The 20,244-nt window shown below is 49.1% G+C and overlaps 1 protein-coding gene and 2 pseudogenes across 4 annotated transcripts in view; 1 reads left to right on the top strand and 2 right to left on the bottom strand.

The window, feature by feature from the left end:
* Window positions 1-7,396, top strand: part of LOC146196993 (solute carrier family 35 member G1-like) — a 56,254-nt gene extending 48,858 nt beyond the window's left edge. For all 4 annotated transcript variants that reach the window (XM_084598708.1, XM_084598711.1, XM_084598707.1 and 1 more), the window contains 3 exons: window positions 751-991; window positions 4,935-5,137; window positions 6,438-7,396. In XM_084598708.1, coding sequence (XP_084454834.1) covers window positions 751-991; window positions 4,935-5,137; window positions 6,438-6,893 — 900 coding nt within the window. In that variant the 3' untranslated portion in view covers window positions 6,894-7,396. The remainder of the gene's footprint in view (window positions 1-750; window positions 992-4,934; window positions 5,138-6,437) is intronic.
* Window positions 7,397-12,812: 5,416 nt separating this feature from the next.
* Window positions 12,813-13,901, bottom strand: LOC146196992 (uncharacterized; annotated as a pseudogene).
* Window positions 13,902-16,465: 2,564 nt separating this feature from the next.
* Window positions 16,466-17,476, bottom strand: LOC146196991 (uncharacterized; annotated as a pseudogene).
* Between the last annotated feature and the right edge of the window lie 2,768 nt (window positions 17,477-20,244).

Here is a 20,244-nt window from a genome sequence, read left to right as displayed (position 1 = left end):
ACAACAGTCTCATTCTCACTCGTCTCATTTTCATAGGTTCTCTTTTCCTGTGTTTCATCCGCTTGCCGCCCCGTAACAACATATATTTGCCAGCTTCTTTTCGATGAAAACCCGTTATCTGTCTGTGCGAAGCTTCCTCCTAAACCCACCTTCTACGGGACACCGTCCAGTGCAGGCACCTCCAGTCATGCCCAGGTAAAAGTGCATCGCTTACTTGTGAGCTTTCATCCATCAGAAAGCCTCCATCCATATGATTCCCAGGTCGACCTCTAGAAGCCCAGCAGAAGACCATGGTGAAAGCAAATTCAAAAACTCAGTGGGAAGGCGCTCAGTGTAATAGGGAAATGTACAGCGCAATACAGCTAAAGCAGATTTGTCGTGCCATATTGTATGACTGCCTGTCTATTTTTTTTTCTTTCGTTCGAATTCAGTCCGTTACACTAGCAGACCATCGCTTATAAGCAGTCTCTATTACATGCTCTGCCCGTGTTCATTTCCCCGCATTCAGGTCCACATGCCCTCGATTCCTAGGTTGGGTATCTTGTGCAACATTGGTGCTCTCTGGCATCGTGAACTGTGGTCTGAGAGCCTGCGGCCAAAGCGTTTCCCATTGCTATGGTGGTGGAGGTTAAAACATTTAATAACAATTAAATGGTTACATAGAGGTGTGTTTGGGTTAGAGACGTATCGGTCTCCTCCTCTCACAATACGACGACTACAGTAACGTTGTGTATGCTCGTTCGTGCTTAGGTGATCCCTCCGGTGGCGGTGTCCGGATTGCGTTGCGTCTGCTCGGTGCTATACCTGCTTCCGGTGATCGCCTTGTGGAGGCCCCAGCTGCTCGCCGAGAAGGGCAATCGCCTGGGCCTGGCCGCCGTCTCTGTGGTGCTGGCGCTGCGAGCCCTCACCTTCACGCTGGGCAGTTCCGCCCTGCCCCTGGCCGAGTTCTCGCTCCTGATCAATACTATGCCCGTGTTCGCAGCCATCTTCGGTGAGTATGCATACAGTGCCGTGTATTAGGCTTCGGTTTAGGCTTCCGTGTATTTGTACTGAACAGAAAAAAATTGACGTATATTACTTGAACGGTCGTATGTACGCAAAATGAGCCATGTATTTGTATTGAACAGAAAAAAATTAGCTTATATTACTTGAACGGCCGTATGTACGCAAAATGAGCACGCGTGTTTTCAAAATAGTAGTTAAAAACGAAATGTATTTTAATGTTAACCCAATTGCCGGCTGATGATGATGATCATTTATAATACTGAAAGTTACGCCCCCTAGCGGCCGCGTCGCTGCACAAGCCCGCTACGAAAACGCTATCCGCAATGCTTCCATAGCATTTGCTGCGTTCTTACGGCGAAAATAAAGACAAAAGTTTGTGTTTATGTCTGCAGCTTTCCCCCCTAAGCGTCTCTAAAGGATCATAGCGGATCGGAGCAGTTTCCTGGAACCATGCGGGAAGAAAAGCTGCATAATATCTTGATATTTTGCGGATTTCTTTCATAAAATATCTGTTACGCATGAAAAAGGAGAAACACCTTGTGTGCGCCCATTCAGTTTCACTGAGGTTCTTCAGTGGTGCAAAATACCACGCTATCTATTTGCACGCACAAGGCTGATGTCCTCAGCGCCCTATTATCTAAAGCTGCTATCTATCTCGGTGTCTTTGCAACCTTTATAGGTTCGGACTTTCGAGTGTGCTGTGCACGTAGGTTGGATGATAAGCGCTCGTGCAGAGAGCATGAACCGCACCTAGCTGTGCTGGTCACAGGCGCCGCATAAGGGAGGGTGTGCCCTACAGCTTCTGACGACAGAGCTTCCTATCTTAGTCGTCACAGCGAAAACAATTACTAGAAACCGTGGACCAAATAACAGTACGATAACCCGTTAAGCGCTTATCTAGTACTATCACTGTTCGTGTTGATTCGGGTGTCACACGCAGCATCTCGCATTGCAGAGCAGGGTAACCCTGTACATGCAGCAGAAGCGGTCGTCCTGTTGCTACCGAGATGTGGCGGCGCTGATCTTTTATCATTTTACCTACCATTTTTTTTTTTTACCTGAACGCACCAGCGTCTACTTCCGAATCGATAAGCGCCGTATGACGGAGCACAGCGGCGAAAATAGCCAGAATACGCGCATGCGCGCTATCAACAGTCCGGTGCAGCTATTCTCGTCCAGGCTGTTACGGAAACCGGAGCCCCCCCTCCCCCCCTCCACCCCTTTGTTCGTCCGTTATCGCTTTTTCACTCACTTTCTGCATGCCACTGAGGAATGATTAGGAAATGAAATGCGCCGCCGCCTTCTTTCGTGCAGGAGAGGATTGATAAGGGTAATATAATCCGATCGGACTTTCCCTGTCGCGCTTCACGTTGTGCAAAGCCTTCCACCTGCTTTCTTAACAGTGCGAGCAAAGAAATTCTTTTTGAGGCTTTGTGTTTCTTTTGGTTTTGATCTCGAGAAATACATTTATTTCTGGTAACAAATTGCCAAGGCGCCTGCGCTGTTCTTTGCAAGCTTGAAGTTTCTGATCAGCAGGACTGCAATGACATATTTTAGTTTGCGGCAGGAAGGTGTTGCGGGAACCGTTGGGAAAAGAAAGATTCTGAAACACACTGAATATAATCTGTGGGTGTATATAGCGTTACATCCAACTCAAGTGCTATCACCTGACCCTTTATAGCTCTGAGAGCGTTAAAAAAATAGAAACGATAAAGACCAATACGGTGCTCGAAAGAAGCAGGAGTGGGACCTTCCAGAATCGGTAGCTTGTAAAAGCGGCGGACAGTGGTAGACGATGGTAGATACATTAGGTGACAAGAGCGTCTATGCAAAATGATAGATTTTAAGTGTTGTTCAAAATAAAGATTGAAAGGAGTACATCATGAAGAGGTGGCAAGATCTAGGGCCGGTTCCATGCTTGCCTCTCAGGCGTACTTTTAATGCGAAAACACTATTTAACGGGGTCTAAACGACTCGCCATTCCTTGCGCCGCCTACCCGAGAGTAACTTTGTTAAGCCTAGCATAGAAACAGTTTACCCATAGTCAAACTATTGCACAGCACAGCGTAATCATGGACACCACAGTGTAACAATGACGCGTATGGTACTTGACCTTTGAGAATGCTCCTGGCCATCGCCCCTCTGTTCTTTAGAGGAGGCACTGTCCTGGCAGGTGGCATGGGCGGGCACAGACTTGCCGGTGATTCCCGTGACGTCGCAATATCACATGTCACAGATGAATTTGCAGGCTGCCAACTCTGGCTGTTGTTGTTGTGGCTGTAGGAAGAAGGAAAAGAAAATGCACGGGCCTGCTACTGGCTCTGTAGCTGAGCCACCTCCGCTGCCTCGTGCAGACAGAAGAGAAAATAGAGAAGAAAGAAAAGAAAGAGGCAAAGAAAGACGCGCGCCGCAACAACAGCCGTCGTCCACCACCGAAACGGTGGCGGGTGCAATGACGGCCTACAACAGATGAAAATTCTGTGGCAGGCTAGCCCCCGCTGCAAGCGGCGGTGACCTAACTGTCCCAGCCCCATCAGGGGAGTACCGGGGCCCTCAAAGGACCCTCTTCCTCTGGCTTTGCCTTTGAGATGGGAAGTTGTTGTTGCGACTGTAGGAAGAAAGAAAAGAAAATGCACGGGCCTGCTACACAAAGCATGGGCACCGAAACGTTTACGAGCCTTTCGTAACAATGCCCCGCCGGGGTGGTGCAGTGGTAAGACGCCCGACTACTGTGCCGGAGTACCCGGGTTCGATCCCGACCTCGGCGGCTGCGTTTCGATGGAGGCGAAACGAAGCCCAGTCGGAAAAAACTACAGAACATTTTCTGATGTTACGACAGAATTTCTGTGCGGTTTTTGACGGGAAACCTGTTGTGACAACAGAACATTCTGTAGTAACATCAGAAATTTCTGTAGTTACAACAGAAAAGTACTACAGAACTACAGACAACAGAAATATACTACGGAAAAACTACAGAACTACAGAAAAGTACTACAGAACTACAGAAAAATTTGATGGTTACGACAGAACTACAGAATATTTTGTCGTATTTTTGACACAGTTCTGTAGTTTTTTTCGACTGGGAGAGGCGTCCGTGTGCTGTACGATGTCAGCGCATGTTGAAGATCTCCAGGTTGTCCAAATTACTACGTAACCCTCCAATACGGCTCCGCTTTTTCTCTATCCACTTTCACTCCCACCTTCCTCCCTTCCCTTACGACGCGGTTCAGGTGTCCACAGCTACAAGTGTGACAGATACTGCGCCTTTTCCTTCCTGTGAACCAATTTATTATTATTACTTTCATAACAAATAAAAGGAATAAGTAAAGTTTGACCTATAACTTGTTTGTTTTTGAATTCATGTGATTCAAAGGTAACAGCTATAGGTAATTAAAGCACGACGCCTGTTCTAGCCTCGTACCATCCAAACGTGTAATAATAATAATTGGTTCACATGAAGGGAGAGGCACAGTATCTGCCACACTTGCTCTATGGACACCTGAATCGCGGCGTAAGGGAAGGGATGAAGGTGGGAGTGAAAGTGGAAAGAGAGAAAGGGGAGCCGCAGTGGAGGGCTTCGGAGTCATTTCGACCACTTTGGGATCTTTAACGTGCGCTGACATCGCACAGCACACGGACGTCACTTCGTTTCGCCTCCATCGAAACGCAGCCGCCGTGATTGGTCCGGCGCCTTACCACTGCACCACCCCGGCGGGGCCCAAACGTATATCCAAATCCTAATAATGTACTTCTGTCCTGTAGCAGTGAGGCGCAGGATACTCGCTTTTTTTAGTGTTTAGGGTAAGCTGATAATAATAAACTTTGTTGCAGTTACTAGTGTTCAGTGACGTATATTTCAAATCAGCGTCTTTCCTACCACTCCTACTCGAAAACGATCGGCGATTCTCGATGTTGCTGACTGTTCGCAGGCTGCGCCATCCTGGAGGAGCGGTGCGGGCCTCGCGAGATGGTGGCCGGCCTGCTGGTGCTGTGTGGCGTGCTGGTGGCCTTCCTGCCTACGCTGCTGCTGGCGTCAGACGTGGGAGCTTCCATATCGGGCATCGTAATCACGCTCTGCTGCGCCATCTTCCAGGCGATGGCGTTCGTCATATTGCGACGACTCTCCAGCCAGGCAAGAACTATACTTGCCCTTTCACGTCATGTATTAATGGCGGTGAAGATGCGCGCTAACCTAATCCCGTAAAGAAGGCACGCTTCGAATACCGCTATTCTGCATGTCATTGTACGATCTGGCCCTACATAAATTAATTTACTTTTGTTGTCGTCATCATCATCATCATCAGCCTGATTATACCCACTGCAGGGCGAAGGCCTCTCCCATATTTCTCCAGTTAACCCGGTTCTGTGCTAGCTGCATCCACTTTTGTAGTACTTAATGTCAATGTATCCGAGGTAGCCTGGTCTTTTCTCCACATCTTGAGTAGTCTCGTTGCTAATTTAAATCTATTGTTCGAACATATTGTTTAATGATCCGGCTCTTTGCCCTTGTTCGCTGTACTATGTGCGGCCGGGGAACGAGTTTGGGACTAGACGCGGTGTAGAGTCTCACGCCTCACATCTATCATTTATTGTCATGCGACTGTGGCGAGTATCGTGCTATATTTGCCACAGCAGCTGCATTGGGATGCGCTTGATTGGAGCCATACTGAAGTAACCTTTGAAGTGGTATTTCCAAACTGTCCGGAGCTGGTCGAATCGCATGGCTTAATTCTCTACTAGAGAGATAAGGCAGCCATAGGAGAGTAACAAAAAATGACAGCTTCCATCAATATGACGCTTTATCTCGCTGTGCCATTAACACAGTTTAAAGCCTGTAATAAACGTCCAGGATATCAGACACGGAAGTGATGCAGACAAGACGTCGTCTTTACCTTACCTCCATATCTGGTCTTCTGGACAGCGTTTCGTCTAAAAAATATTTTACCAACTGACCCTTTGGCTCGTTGGTACATATAATCGAGTTCATCGGTCGTTTTTCTTAACTCAATATCCGGTTGTCCTCACACATTCACAGGTGACACGAGCGCCTGAAGGCACGGTTTTAAGCTTTAAGTAGGTCTGTCAAGCTGTATGTATACTTCCTGAAAACTCTAAGCAGCCTGCGTCGCTCAATCACAAAAAACCGCTCCACAAAACTTAGTGTTGGGCTATCTGGTACTCTGCCAGACTCTCCTAACCGTACGACAGTCAAGGGACAATAAAAAATCGTAGTTTGAGCGCTGCTTTCCAACAAATTTTAATTCAAACATGACAACGTTGTCAATGTCCCTAAATGAAATGATGGTACTTCCGAAATAAATTTGTGTTGGTGTTAGCCCTTTTCTCAGGTGTTCGTTTTTATTTTTGGTCCTTCTCTGTAGTACGATGAAGGGCAGTTGACTGTGTTCTTTAATCCGCTCTCGTGGTCGCAGGTGTCTCCCATCACGGTGTCCTTTTGGACGTCAGTGGCCACTGTTGTCCTGTGCATCCCTCCGGCGGGAGCTATGGGTCAACTACAACACCTAGACACTGTTCCCATAGACCTGGCCTTTACAGCAGGCGCTGGTCTAACGGCGCTGCTGACGGCGCTCTTGCCAACCATCGCCTGCACTCTAGCCGAGGCCGGACGCGTGGCCATCGCCACTACATCCAGCGTCGTCTTCTCCTTTGCACTCCAGGCCGCGGTGCAGCTCAAGGCGCCCACACCATGGGCTTTGGTCGGCGCGGGTTTCATCGTCGCGGCAGTGGTGTGCTCGAACCTCAAGTGGGACTCGTCCGTGGACATTCTGGAGAAGCTGAAGCTGAAGGGAAACGGCGAAAAGGACAAGGAGGCACTGTTCGTGGATTACGGTACGGTCTCGGCGCCGTCTGCCACTAAGTCGCCTTGACAATGAACTCTCCACACTGCCGCTAGGTTCTTTGGATGTAGACCATAAGCTGCCTCAGCATGCCGTTGACTGCGGTTGGACGTCAACAGCTGTATATAGCGGGCACAGGACCGAAGATACCTAAGAAGTGTGTTCGGCTACGCTGGAGCGTTGACGGTTGTACGTGCATGGTGTACAGAAAGAACAAAAAAATGGCGAAAAATCCACATCTCAGCATCCGACTGAGTTTATGCAAGGAAAGGAAGAATAACAAACCGCAGTATCACAGCTGGTCTATCGACTGGTTCTACTGTGCCCTTGGTGACTATTATGTGCGCGAGTGAAATGACGCCCCCTCGGTAGGATGTGAGTGTGAGCATTCTGAGCATATGTGATGTGCTGCTTTCTTGGCAAAATGTTCCAGCCTCTGGTGCGGATATTAGCCTCCACCAACCGGTGACATACATAGTATAAATAAAAAAAAATTAACGCAGACCTCATATAGAAGCCAGGTAATCAAATGGACACTGGTGACTTGATTCAATTATTGTTCTCAATAGAAACATTTGTTGGCTTTTTCTGGCTACGCGGACATCTGTTTGGTGGCAAAACAGACAATTAGCATTCGTTTAGAAATCGAATTGTAAACATATTCCTGCCAGTCAACTCAAGATTGTGACGTCGGTAATGAAAAAGCTGGTTGCCACCGTTTTATGCGAGTAGTAGGGCTACATAAGCTCAGAAATTTGTGCCGATTTGCACGGATCCGTAGGCTTATGTCACACGTATGGGTGCCGAAGCAAATTAGGTTTTACTTGCCAGATATACCGGTGATGGCGACACTTTTTCTTTCTTTTTGTTGGGCCTTTTCCAGAATATAAATGTCTCCCGTGAGAGTGGTATGGCTGTCACTGGAACACGGCAGCTTACCTATACAGTTCAACTTCAGTTTGTAGAAGTAAATGAATATACCTCGGAAGATTTTCGAACGTCCTGGTTCAACAACCGCATTGCATTATTTGGAAATCCCTGTCTCATTTGCGATAAAAGCATTGATGATAAACAGCAACATACATGGTAACGAAACTGGAATTTGGCTTCGACGTGGAGTTTTTATTCTTACCAGTTACGAAAATTACCACAGTGTTCACGTATTAAAAAAAAAAAAAAAAGGCGGTCTGATTGAGCCCAACTTTCAGTGTTTACAAATTATTCCCACGTCCGTGGTAATTGAAGGAGGCTACGTCTAAGACACAAATATTTCTGAGATTTACGTGATAAGCTATTAATCGCCTGACAACAAAATCAGTGAAACAAACACCGTATCGAAAATGCACATATATGCCAGTACAAGAGATAAATTAAGAGGTAAAAAAGGCCCGATGTGGTGGTTTCGTGGTTAGAGCGCTCGACTGTTGAGCCGAAAGACGTGGGTTCGATCGCGGAGGAGCCCGCGCGTAGATGGAGGCGAAATGCAAGGCGCCCGCGTAGTGCGCTGTCTGTACACGGTAAATAAACCCATATGGTCGAATAGCCCATGCTGCTTTAGGATGTGAAACCCATAATGCTACGTAATACCAAGTGAACGTAGCACATAAACGTTTCTCCACAACATATATGGACAACGGACGGCAGAATTCACTGGCCACTCAAGGTGGCGCAGCCATCTATAATCAAACCGAAAAGTTACCCACGACAGAATTTTTGTCAGGAGGCAAAAAACTAATTGTATATGGTGTAATTCCAATGTCTTTTTTAAGAGTTGTTTGTAGTATGTCCCAAAAGAAAATAGCAGCAAGGCACAGAATAAAGCAATGACAGATTGTCTCAGGCACGTTACAGAGACAATTCACCAACCAGGGCACAAACATCTCCTTATCATAAAGAAATGTCTTGACAGGCAACCTCGCTGTGTGTAATTTGAAAAAGAATGTTTCTTCAGGTGCCTGAATGCACATTTGCATAACACGCTTTAGAACAGTGGTGTCCAAAAACCCCAGATAAGGCTGCCGATACAACGGTGTAGGGCAAAAAGACTCAGTGAGAGCCTGGGTCATCTGCTTTCTCGAGAGGCTATACAGGTAATCTACAGAGAAACGCACAGTGAGAAAATTGAAAGTGTCAGCAACCTCCTTAAGGAATCCCCATAAAGGCCCCTCACGAGCCTGCCCAGTTGGTGCGAATAAGTAAGACAAATGTGGACTAAGACGCCTAATGAGCACAGATACAAGAAGCGGATGGTTTGCCGATTTGAAAAAGAAAAAACGGGAAACAAGTTGATGCACAAACAAGAGAACAAACAAGTTTGGTAATAAGCATAGAGTTCCTTCAAAATAACGGCTTGAGGGGCTAGTTGGTGCTGCATAGTATTCAAAAATGTGGCGCAACAAACACAAACACAAGCTACCGGTGAACAACAAATTGCAGTTTCTTGATTTAAATATAAAATTGGTAATGGGGAAGTGTGTTGGAAGTATTTTCCCAGGGCTAAAAAAGAGCTACTTCCATATGCTTCAGCCCATTCAAAGACTGTTAAAAGAGGGATAGCTTCCCTTTGTTTGTAGTCGGCCTTGTTAAAATCATGTGTACATATGGCAGAGGAAAGCTTCAATAATCAATTACAAAGACTTGAGATGGCTGGTTTCCTGGTTATGATTATTTGTGCGCGTGTGTTGTGTCTCTTCTGTTGTGTTTGTGTTTGTTGCGCCACATTTTTGAATACTATAGAGTTCCTTACACTAACTAGAGGGAAAGCTGAGGGCGCTGCACTTCAGCCACCATGGGCGCGCTAAGAATCATGGGCCGGTGTGCTACTTGTTGCGGGACAGTCGGTTTTTCTCGGGTACGTGGAGTGGCGTTACTGCGATGTTTCTTTTTCGTCATCATCATCATTTGAAGGTGCGTACATAGACCGCGAAAGCCATAGTAGCGAAGGCGCAAAAGCAGACGTCGCCAATAAATGGTTTCTGTTTCCCGAAATGCCACTAAAAACTTCCTTAAGTGATTGCACAACCATAAATATTTTCATAACGTTTTTTTTTTATTTCAAAGTTTGCCTATTAGGTGCGAAATTTTGACATTTGTGCTGCTCAAAACTAAGCCAATAAGAGAAAGAGCCATCGCTTATATTGGATAAATTTCACCCTGACATGCTGTTTCTCTTTTTGCAATTTATAGTCACAATATTCGATCTTAGGACGTCATTTACGGTAGAACGTTTATCTTTGCATTAGTTTTGGCCAAAAGTTGTAGTTCTGCACTCGGTAGCTCTCCGGCCCATGATGCTTTGAGCGCCCATGGGGGCTGAACTGGTCGTCTGGAAACTCCATGTAAACTCCCATAGACGGCAGCACAGCTTTCCCTCTAGGTAAGAGTAAGAAACTCTATGGTAATAAGCGTCCGGGCCTTGGCACTGCACAGACTGATAATGATGATGATGATATGGATCAAACCCTTTTCAAGGGGTGATCACAGTGGGTTCTGGATCAGGCCTAAAAACAAACGTTCCATACAACGCCAGTGCGTTGTTCACAAGAATTTATTGTCCAGACGCCTTCGCCACCAGGGCTCAAGGCGTCGTTTTGTCGTTTCCACTGCCTTGTTTTTGCTGCTTGTGTCATGCACTTCATGGCGCAGCCCGTGTCATCGCCAGCATGTCGTCTGTGTCTATCGTTACCTAGTAACGTTGGTATGTGTCCGTCATGGCGTGCGCGGCTGGAGGGAGTGGTAGCGATAGCTGTGGGCACTCCAATACAATATGCTGGATCGTCTCCTCAGCAGCTTGACATTGGGGGCATGCCGTGTTTAGCCCACAGGAAAACATCGCTCGAAGTCGTCGGGTACGCAGCATGCCGGCCCTGTATGGAGAGGATCCCGATGTTGTATACGCCGATGCCTCGCTTATACATCAGGCGCACAGGCAGCGATAGTGGCTGTTCGCAGCGACGGTTCCACTGTCACAGCAGGAACCATTTACATCTCATCTATAACCACGGCTGAGGAAGCGGTTATCGCTCTAGCCATCTCTTCCTCAGGCACCACCAGAAATATATCTGGCTTTCAAACAGCCATCCTAAATTTCTGCTCTGGGTGCATCTCTCGGCAAGCCAGCACCATACTTAGGTGCTGGACCCCAACCAGAAACGTAAAGGCCCAACTCCAACGACATATCCTGGGCGTCGGCGCTCAGCGTCGGCGCTGTTGGCGTATGCAGAAACCGGTTTGAGCATGCGCACGGTACGAGAAGCCAGCAAACTTGAGCGGAGCGCCGAGATCTGTCCGTGCTAGATTTCGGCGTCAGCGTTCACGCAGGCGCCGAGCTGCTCACCCGCGTAGGTCTCTCATTGGCGCACGTCTAGGCGCCGTACACCAATGAGAGGACATGGTGGCCGCGACCTCTGAATTTTGAATTTTCGCTCGCGCCGAGTCTTTGCGTGCTTTTTCTTTTTACTTTTTTTTTTTTGTCATCGCTTTGCATCGTCGCACGTGGCCGTGATGGCAAAATCCTTCGCCGCCCATCGGTTGATCTCAGCCGTGGAGGAACAAAACTCAAAAGACTCGTCTCAGCTACGGTCGCGGAAAACGGGACAAATTGATGTTGCGTCGATGGCGTTGCAGACTGTATTGGAAAGCCGAGAAAAATGTGGAAGATGTATACGTTTATTTGTGCAGAAGAAGAAAGTGTAAACTTTAATGAAGTTCCATGTCTAAATTACATCTCTTAACGCTTTAAAAAGCAGAAATAAATGAGTGAATATTAAAACTGCAACAACGCACCAGCGCGAATACAAGCGTCAGCAGTGAGCGCCAACTGCGCCAGCGCCGAGTCCCATGGAGATACGCACCGCTTGTGACGCCCACTGTGGCTGGGCGCCAGCTCATGCGGGACTACCCGGAAACTAAGAGGCACACTACATCTTCCACATTTTTCTCGGCTTTTCAATACAGTCTGCAACGCCATCGACGCAACATCAATTTGTCCCGTTTTCCGCGACCGTAGCTGAGACGAGTCTTTTGAGTTTTGTTCCTCCACGGCTCAGATCAACCGATGGGCGGCGAAGCACCCCGTCGCCTCCGTCGATGGGGAGTGTCTGCTAAACTTCAGATACATTCTTGAATACTATCGCCCAATATATAGATATGCGCACCTCCTCACCCATCGCTATCCAACATGCAATCAACTCTCTGGCGGCGGCTACACACTCGTACGCTGCCATACCCAATAGTCATGCACGGACGCTTCCCCGACCTTTTCTCCGCTTCCTGTCGACTATGTGGCAAGCGGGCCGATTTCCTTCATCTACTACTCACCTGTTCCAAATACCCTCATCCTCCCTCCCCAGAGCTAGGTGGCACTCGCTTAGTGGGAACAGCTCATGTCGAGCTCATCGCTACAAGATCAGCTACTCACGATCACCAGTGCCACTAACAGGCTGGTCCTCCAGGGGCTGGCACATCATTTGTAAGGGAGGACCCGTTGCGCGGGCCCCTTCCATTGGCCATGAGGGGGCTCTGCACCCCCCCTGCATTTTTTACGGACAATAAAGTCTACATCACCTTTCTAGGCTCATGGTGATGTGTGTGTGTGTGTGTGTGTGTGTGTGTGTGTGTGTGTGTGTGTGTGTGTGTGTGTGTGTGTGTGTGTGTGTGTGTGTGTGTGTGTGTGTGTGTGTGTGTGTGTGTGTGTGTGTGTGTGTGTGTGTGTGTGTGTGTGTGTGTGTGCGCGTGTGTGTGTGTGTGTGTGTGTGTGTGTGTGTGTGTGTGTGTGTGTGTGTGTGTGTGTGTGTGTGTGTGTGTGTGTGTGTGTGTGTGTGTGTGTGTGTGTGTGTGTGCGTGTGTGTGTGTGCGCGTGTGTGTGTGTGTGTGAAACTTTATTGCAGGGAGCTTGAGGTAGCCGGGGCAACCTCTCGCAATCACTAGGTGGGCTACTCATTACAAGAATTACAAGAGCCCATTAGCGACAGCCGCGGCTCGGGCTCAGTGGACCAGGGCCTTCTAGCTCGCCAGGTCGGAGCAGCCGAGCAGGGCTGCCTCCCAGTCCTCCCGGGTGAGGTTGTGGGCGAGGTTCGGGGTTGATTGGCGTGCCCATACCATGCGGAAGATGTCCGAAGCCTTCTCCACACAGTGCGGGCATTTTCCTGTACAGGCAGGATCAGTGTTTTAAAACTGCCGGGCAAAAGCAGCGTTTTGGTGTAATGACAGAGGAGTACGCGTTCCTCCACCTTTGTAAGGCCCTTACAAGGCTTGGGATAAATTGCATGGCCTAATTGGAATAACTCAGTAATTTCTCGAAAAGTGTGGGCCGGATTGGATTCGTGATCCGTATCGAAAGGGTCTGAAGGCGTAGCCCGGAAAGTGAGCGCGCGGGCGGCGGCGTCTGCCGTTTCATTGCCTTCGAGGCACATGTGAGCTGGAGCACATACAATCATTCGAGACGCGGGGGCCCCGAGATATACACTGCTTTGAAGGATGCAGTACGCAAAGAGAGGAATGTACCCCTATTTAATATTTCTGCAGGCCCCTCTCGAGTCGGTGACGATGACTCGCGAGCTCGCGTGTCTTGGCCATGCGGCGGCTAACGCGATGGCAACATTTTCCGCATGTGTTATGTCTTGAGCTCAGAACGTTAGGCCATTCACCCCTTTTTGGTGGACGACTGTGGTCGTGTATAACCCCTCATGGTGAGGGCCAGAGGCGTCCACGTAAAAGATTCCGTGTTTGTTCCCATAGTGACGGGCCAGTGCCTCCGCCCGCTCAAGGCGCCTGCCACTGTGGTCGTCACGTATCATGTTGGCCGGAACAGAGGGCGTATCTCCAGATTTCAGGAATGCGTACGTGCTCTTCCGTAAGTGTTGGTTGGTGGATGTGTAGTCGGGCTAATAAGGGGCGTCCCGACGGCGTCTTTGAAAGCCTTGTGTACTGATTGGTCAAGTGCGTTTCCTGGAGCTCCGCGAATGTGTTTACCATCCCCAGGCCCATGAGACGCTGGTTGGATGTGTTGACCGGGAGATCGAGAGCACGATTGTGCATCTTTTTGAAAATCACTTTGAAACCTGCACTGGTGGACGTAAGAGGTCGAGTAGAGGACTTGACTGGTCACGAATGCATGCGCCAGCCGCAAGGCGTCTGGGCATCGTAACCCCCCGCGTTTGTAGGAAACCCGGCGGACCGTCCGGCCTCCCACCTTGCGTAGTTTTGCTAGTGTTACGAAGCCCTCCTCGCTTCCATCAACTAGATCTGGCTTGGTGAAGCACCTCTACCTATTGAATGAAAGACCGCCCTGGTAACTTTCACTCCGAAAGCCGGCAAAGCCATTAACACAGGCAACTTCCGCCTCATCTCCCTCACATCCTGCGCGGGAAAGCTGATGGAGACCATGGTGCGGGACAGGCTGTCTAGGTTCCTGGAAAATGAACATAATTCGCAGACACCATGTTCGGTTTCCGCCCGCGCAGGTCCGCACAAGATGTTCTGCTTCAACTCGACGGAGAAATTCTCAACCCTATCGAATATCCCTTAACAATAAGGCAGTACTCGTCCGCGCCTTGAAGGGGGCTTTCGACAATGGCATACACGAAACCATCCTGCAATACCTCTCCCAGACGAACAGTGGACATAATACATTTCACTATATCAAGCAATTGCTCTCGGATCGACAATATTTCATCCGAGTACAAGACGAAGAACACGGCTCATATAAACTGGGAATGAGAGGAACCCCACAGGGCGCGGTCCTCTCGTCGTTACTTTTCAATCTGGTCATGATGTAACTCCCGGCTCAGATGGCGAAGGTATCCAGCACGCGCTGTACGCCGACGACATAATCACCTGGGCCAAACACCGATCGGTTGGAGACATTGAGGCCAACCTGCAGCAAGTGGAGGAGATCGTGGACGCTTACGCCCGCCGCTGCGGCCTTCAATGCTCACTGTCCAAATCCGAATTTGTGCACATTCACCCGTCGCCTAAGTGCACCACCAAAATGGAACTGTCCCTGGTCAGCGGCCAGATACCCGAAAACGATGAGATTAGAGTACTTGGTCTCCTTATCCACAAACATGAGTCACTGAAAATATGCATTGGACTGGCCAGATGCACCTCTAACAAAGGGACAATTGAAGGGGCGCATGCTCGCCCAATATCCATATACTTGTCACACGAACCACTTCATGTATATTACGAATACTTACAAGACACTGTTCTCCCTCACTCAGCAAGATTCTGGATGAGCGGCCGGACTGCAGTTTTACAAGTGCACTCCGCTGCCATCAGTCGCAAGTGCCGACAGGACATGCACTCCCATATCGTCCCGCCCAACCACCATGGACGATGGACAAACCTTTGGTGCACCTTTGTGTTCCCGGAATACTAAATAAATCAATGGTGCCAATTAGTGGACTCGAACAACTCACTCTGGCGCACATCTGGTTAGAATATCCTAATTATATTCACGTATACACCGATGGATCTGTGTAAGCGCAGACATCCGCTGCACTGTGGTCATACCAGCTCAGAAAACGACTCTACATTTCGTTTTTTGACATACTTCTACATTAACCGCTGCATAACTTGTAGCCATTCGGGAATTTATTCGCTACATATGTGGGGAACCACCTCAAAAATGGTGTATATTCACGGACTCAAAGACTGCATTGCAAATTTTGGAAAACTTCTTACGCCCCACTGCGTACCAGTACCTGGCACTAAACATTATGGAGCTCCTCACATCTGCTCAGCTGCAAGGCCACAGGATAATGTTTCAATGGATCCTTGCCCACTGCGGGCTCCATGGGAATGAAGAGGCCGATGTTGAAGCAAAAAGCGCACTCAACAATGGCCTCCAAACAGCTGTGCCTTTTTCAAGAGCGGATACGACGTGCCTTCTTACGAGTTGTATGAAGAATGCTGCAGCAGCTTACTGGGCCCAGCCAGTACGCCCGACACATTCGTCTAAGAAGGCTCGATCGAACATTGAAATTTTATGTTCCGCGTGATATTCCGCGTCATCAGGTATGCTTGCTACATAGACTTCGTTTAAACGTGTTTTTCACGCGCAAGTACTTGCATTAAATTGGACAGGTGGACTCACCAGAATGTTTAACTTGTGGCATCCTAGAGACTGTGGGCCATATATTATTGGTGTTCCCAGTGCATGCGCGCGAAAGAAATGTGCTAGCCGCTTCCTTAAGAGTTTGGACAAGAGGCCTCTGTTGGAGGAACTGCTGCTGGGCGCTTGGCAGGACAAGGGGAAGGTTGTCCAAGCAGTGCGTGCTCTTTGCCATTTTTTGTGCGCCAACGGACTTGATTCGCGCTTGTAAAGCAAGCTACTGTTCCTGTAGATATGTATTTCATATGCTTTCTCCCACATCATCACCCATCATGATCTTTCTTCTCTCCTTCCCCTTCACCAGTGCAGAGTAGCAGGCCAGATTTGAATTATTCCGGCCAACTTCTTTGCCTTTTCCTTTCAATAAATCCATCTATCCATCTATCCACGAGATGCGTCAGCAAGGTTCCGCGTATGACAGATACAGCGCCTTTCCTTTCATGGAAACCAATTAGAACTCTGATGCCGGTGGTGGTGGTGGTGAAAACATTTATTATTATAATACATATAGGTATGTACACTAGGTGGGATGCCTAGACAGGCACTCCATTGGCGTTTGCCGCAGCCCGGGCGCGCTGCGTTAAGACCTTTTGGGCCTCTAGGGTGCAGCAGCCGGACAGGGTCGCCTCCCAGTTCTCTCGGGTGGGGTTGGGGATAGGGGGTAAAGATGGGGTTTTTTGGCAGGCCCACACCATGTGGTAGATGTCAGACACCTCCCCACAGTGCGAGCACAGCCCGTCGAATTGCGGATCAAAATGTTTTAGAATAGCCGGGCACAACATTGTATTGGTGAGCAGGCGCAGGAGCACCCGCTCGTTAGCCTTCCCCAGCCCTTTGCACGGGGTGGGAAGAGTTTGGTGCGTAGATCTGTAATATTCACATATTTCTTTAAATTTGTACACTGGGCTGAAATCAAAATCCCGGTCCGCGTTGGGTCCCGTGGGAAATGCCCGGAGAGAAAGCGCGCGGGCGGCGGCGTCGGCTGCCTCATTCCCTTGGAGACCTTGGTGACCTGGAGCCCAAACGAGAGATCGGTACGCGGGATCCGAATCTCGACTGCAATTTTTGTATATGCGGTAAGCTAGAGGAGCAGTCCACCCTTGCTGGACGTTCCGACAAGCCCCTCGCGAGTCGGTTATGATGTATTTGGAGGAGGAGTCAGAGGCTGCGAGGGCGATGGCAACCTCTTCTGCGTGTGTTGGTGACTGGGCCTTGAACGTAAGGCCATCTACTGTTTTGCCCTTGTGGATGACCGCGGCTGTGTACCAACCCCTATGGTTTGGGCCGGAGACATCCACGTAGAAAACTCATGGTTTGCTTCCATAATGGCGGTCCAAGGCTTCCGCCCGCGCCAGGCGCCGACCATTATGGTCCTCTTTGGACATGTTGGCGGGGAGAGGCCGCACATGGAGGGCGCGTCTCCATTTTTCGGGAATGCGACATCTCTCCTCTGTGAGTTGGGTGTGTTGGATGTGAAGTCGGGCAAGAAGACGGCGACCCGACTCTGTCTTTGTTAGACGCGTGTACTGATTGGAGAGATGGGCCTCCCGAAGCTCCTTGAAAGTATTCACCACACCCAGCGCCATGAGACGGCTGGTAGAGGTGGAGACCGGGAGGTCCAGTGCTCGTTTCATGATTTTACGGAGGATAACTTCGAGAGTATCCTCCTCCTGTTTCCGCAGGTGGAGGTAGGGAGTCGAATACAAGATTCGACTGGTCACGAATGCGTTCGCCAGCCGCAAGGCGTCCTTGCATCGTAACCCACCGCGGGGTGGTGCAGTGGTAAGACGCCCGACTACTGTGCAGGAGTTCCCGCGTTCGAACCCGACCACGGCGGCTGCGTTTCGATGGAGGCGAAACGAAGTGGCGTCCGTGTGCTGTGCGATGTCAGCGCACGTTAAAGATCCCCAGGTGGTCGAAATTACTCCGCAGCCCTCCACTACGGCTTCCCTTTCTCTCTTTCCACTTTCACTCCCACCTTCATCCCTTCCCTTACGGCGCGGTTCAGGTGTCCACAGAGGAAGTGTGACAGATGCTGCGCCTTTCCCTTCCTGTGAAACAATTATTATTTATTATTATTAACTCTGATGCATTTAACAGAACACTGGCTGTGTTTGACAAAGGGGGCGCGCGATGTACCCTGTGCAGCAAGGCTGTTTTTTTTATTGGTTCATCATACTGGCAGAAATGTCTTCGTTCCGGAAAGGAACAGCGTTGTCTGAGATCGGCGCTTTTCTTATTTTTTGGCTCTAACGCACGTAAAAGACAAAAATCAGCAGACAATCAGCAGCAACGTTCAGGCTTTCGCATTTCCCCTTTAGAGCAAAAAAAAAAGAAAAAAGTTCCTATCTCACAGACAACGCTGTTCCTAGCCGGAACAGACATTTTTGCCAATGGTATTGTTGTTGTTGTTGCGACTGATGGAAGAAGGAAAAGAAAATGCACGGGCCTGCTACTGGCTCTGTAGCTGAGCCACCTCCGCTGCCTCGTGCGGACAGAAGATTGATTTATAGGAAGGGAAAGGCACGGTAACTGTCTCACTTGTTTTTTGTGGGCACCTCAACCACGCCGTAAAGGAAGGGAAGAAGGTGGGAGTGAAAGTGGAAAGGGGAGCCGTAGTGGAGGGCTACGGAGTAATTTCGACCACCTGGGGATCTTTAACGTGCGCTGACATCGCACAGCACACGGACGCCTTTTCGTTTCGCCTCCATCGAAGCGCAGCCGCCGAGGTCGGGTTCGAACCCGGGTACTCCGGCATAGTAGTCGGGCGTCTTAACCCCTGCACTACTCCGGCGGGGCAAATAAATTATAGAAAGAAAAAGAAGAGGGGGATAAAGACGCGCGTCACAACAGCTGTCGTCCACCACCGAGACGGCAGCGTGTGCAATGACGGCCTACAACCGATAAAAATATGGTGACAGGCTAGCCCCCGCCGCCAGCGGCAGTGACCTACCTGTCCCAGCCCTGTAGGGCCAGGAGCAGCCAATAATGTGAAGCGGAGCAAGTGGTTCCTCCGCAAGCCATCGCGCTTTCTTTGCGGCAAGCTCTAGCCACTGTACTGCGGTGTCATGAAAACGGCGGAGCCATCCTCAAGCTTCTTACTGCGCTTAATTGTATACCATCACGGCATAACGCGAGTGCACAACATCGAAAACAACGCGTAAAGACGCCCGCTACTCGCAGGCAAGGCGACAAATGTTTCGAACCGAAAGGAAATCACAAGCAAAAACACAAGCTGTGCACTTTTCCATGGGCAAAGACATGGAGGCCAACCTAACGTTGGCCAACCGGTGCAAGGCAAAACCAAGCGAGCAGCCAATGACTGCGGCGCGGCAGTGCCGAGTCGAGGAGAAGGAGAGGTCGCATAGCAGCGGTGAAGTTCTGCAAGTTCTATGAGGCGCGCGAATAGCAGCGGCAGCCGCTGGAGTCCCGGAAAGGGGACCCTACCCATACATCCCCCTCCCTTATCACTCAATAAAGTTTTCCCGTCAGTATGTGAGGCGGTACTTAAATTATCGAGGCAAACCAGCCGGAGCCACCGTTAACTTTGTTGACCCTGGCCCAAGATATACGCTCCGCTTACCATTGCTGTAAAATATAGTTCTCTTTCTTTCTAGGTTATATAAATAACAAAAGATGATGTTTTCAATGAAAACTGCTGCTTTATTTTTAGAATGCTATCAATAATTACGCTAATTTCAATCAGTCCTAGAGTCCCTTTGAGAGCAAGAAAAAGGGCAGTGTGGATACAAAGAAGTAATGCAAGTTTATAACTCCTGTGCTGAAATCAAGATGTGAATATATGGGCAAAGAGTGCCATGAACTAAAATGGTTATTGTAAGGTAACAAAGTAGCCCCCAAAGAAAACGCAAGCAAATGTAGCTCAGCAGAGCAGAGCAGTGTCCAGTCGAACGTAGACATCAATAAATCTGCAGACAAAGGGCTATTGCAACTGGAGCAGCAGGGGCTGAATCAAGATCAATGCAAGAGCCGATAAGTTGCAATGGGCATAGTAAAATATGTTAGTTGTGTTATTCTCTTATTTTGCGCATCGACTCTTCGAGGTGCCCGTCGATTAGCGGGCGTTCTCACGGAGAGACGGACGTCGAACTTGAAGCAACAGACGAAATAATCTTATAATCAATAATAAGTACAGAATGATATTTACAAAAGAGAGACAAGCGAACACTTCAGCACAGGCTGACTCACGCAATGCGCAGCTCTCCTATCACAACTTCGCTAGGCCTGGGCATAGCTATGGCCTGG

The sequence above is a fragment of the Amblyomma maculatum genome, chromosome 3, assembly GCF_055883805.1.
Source record: "Amblyomma maculatum isolate TAMU_Amacu chromosome 3, ASM5588380v1, whole genome shotgun sequence".
In the NCBI taxonomy this organism is placed as follows: Eukaryota; Metazoa; Arthropoda; class Arachnida; order Ixodida; family Ixodidae; genus Amblyomma; species Amblyomma maculatum.
The sequence above is the reverse complement of the archived record's forward strand: the minus strand, read 5'-3'. Positions and strand labels throughout refer to the sequence as shown.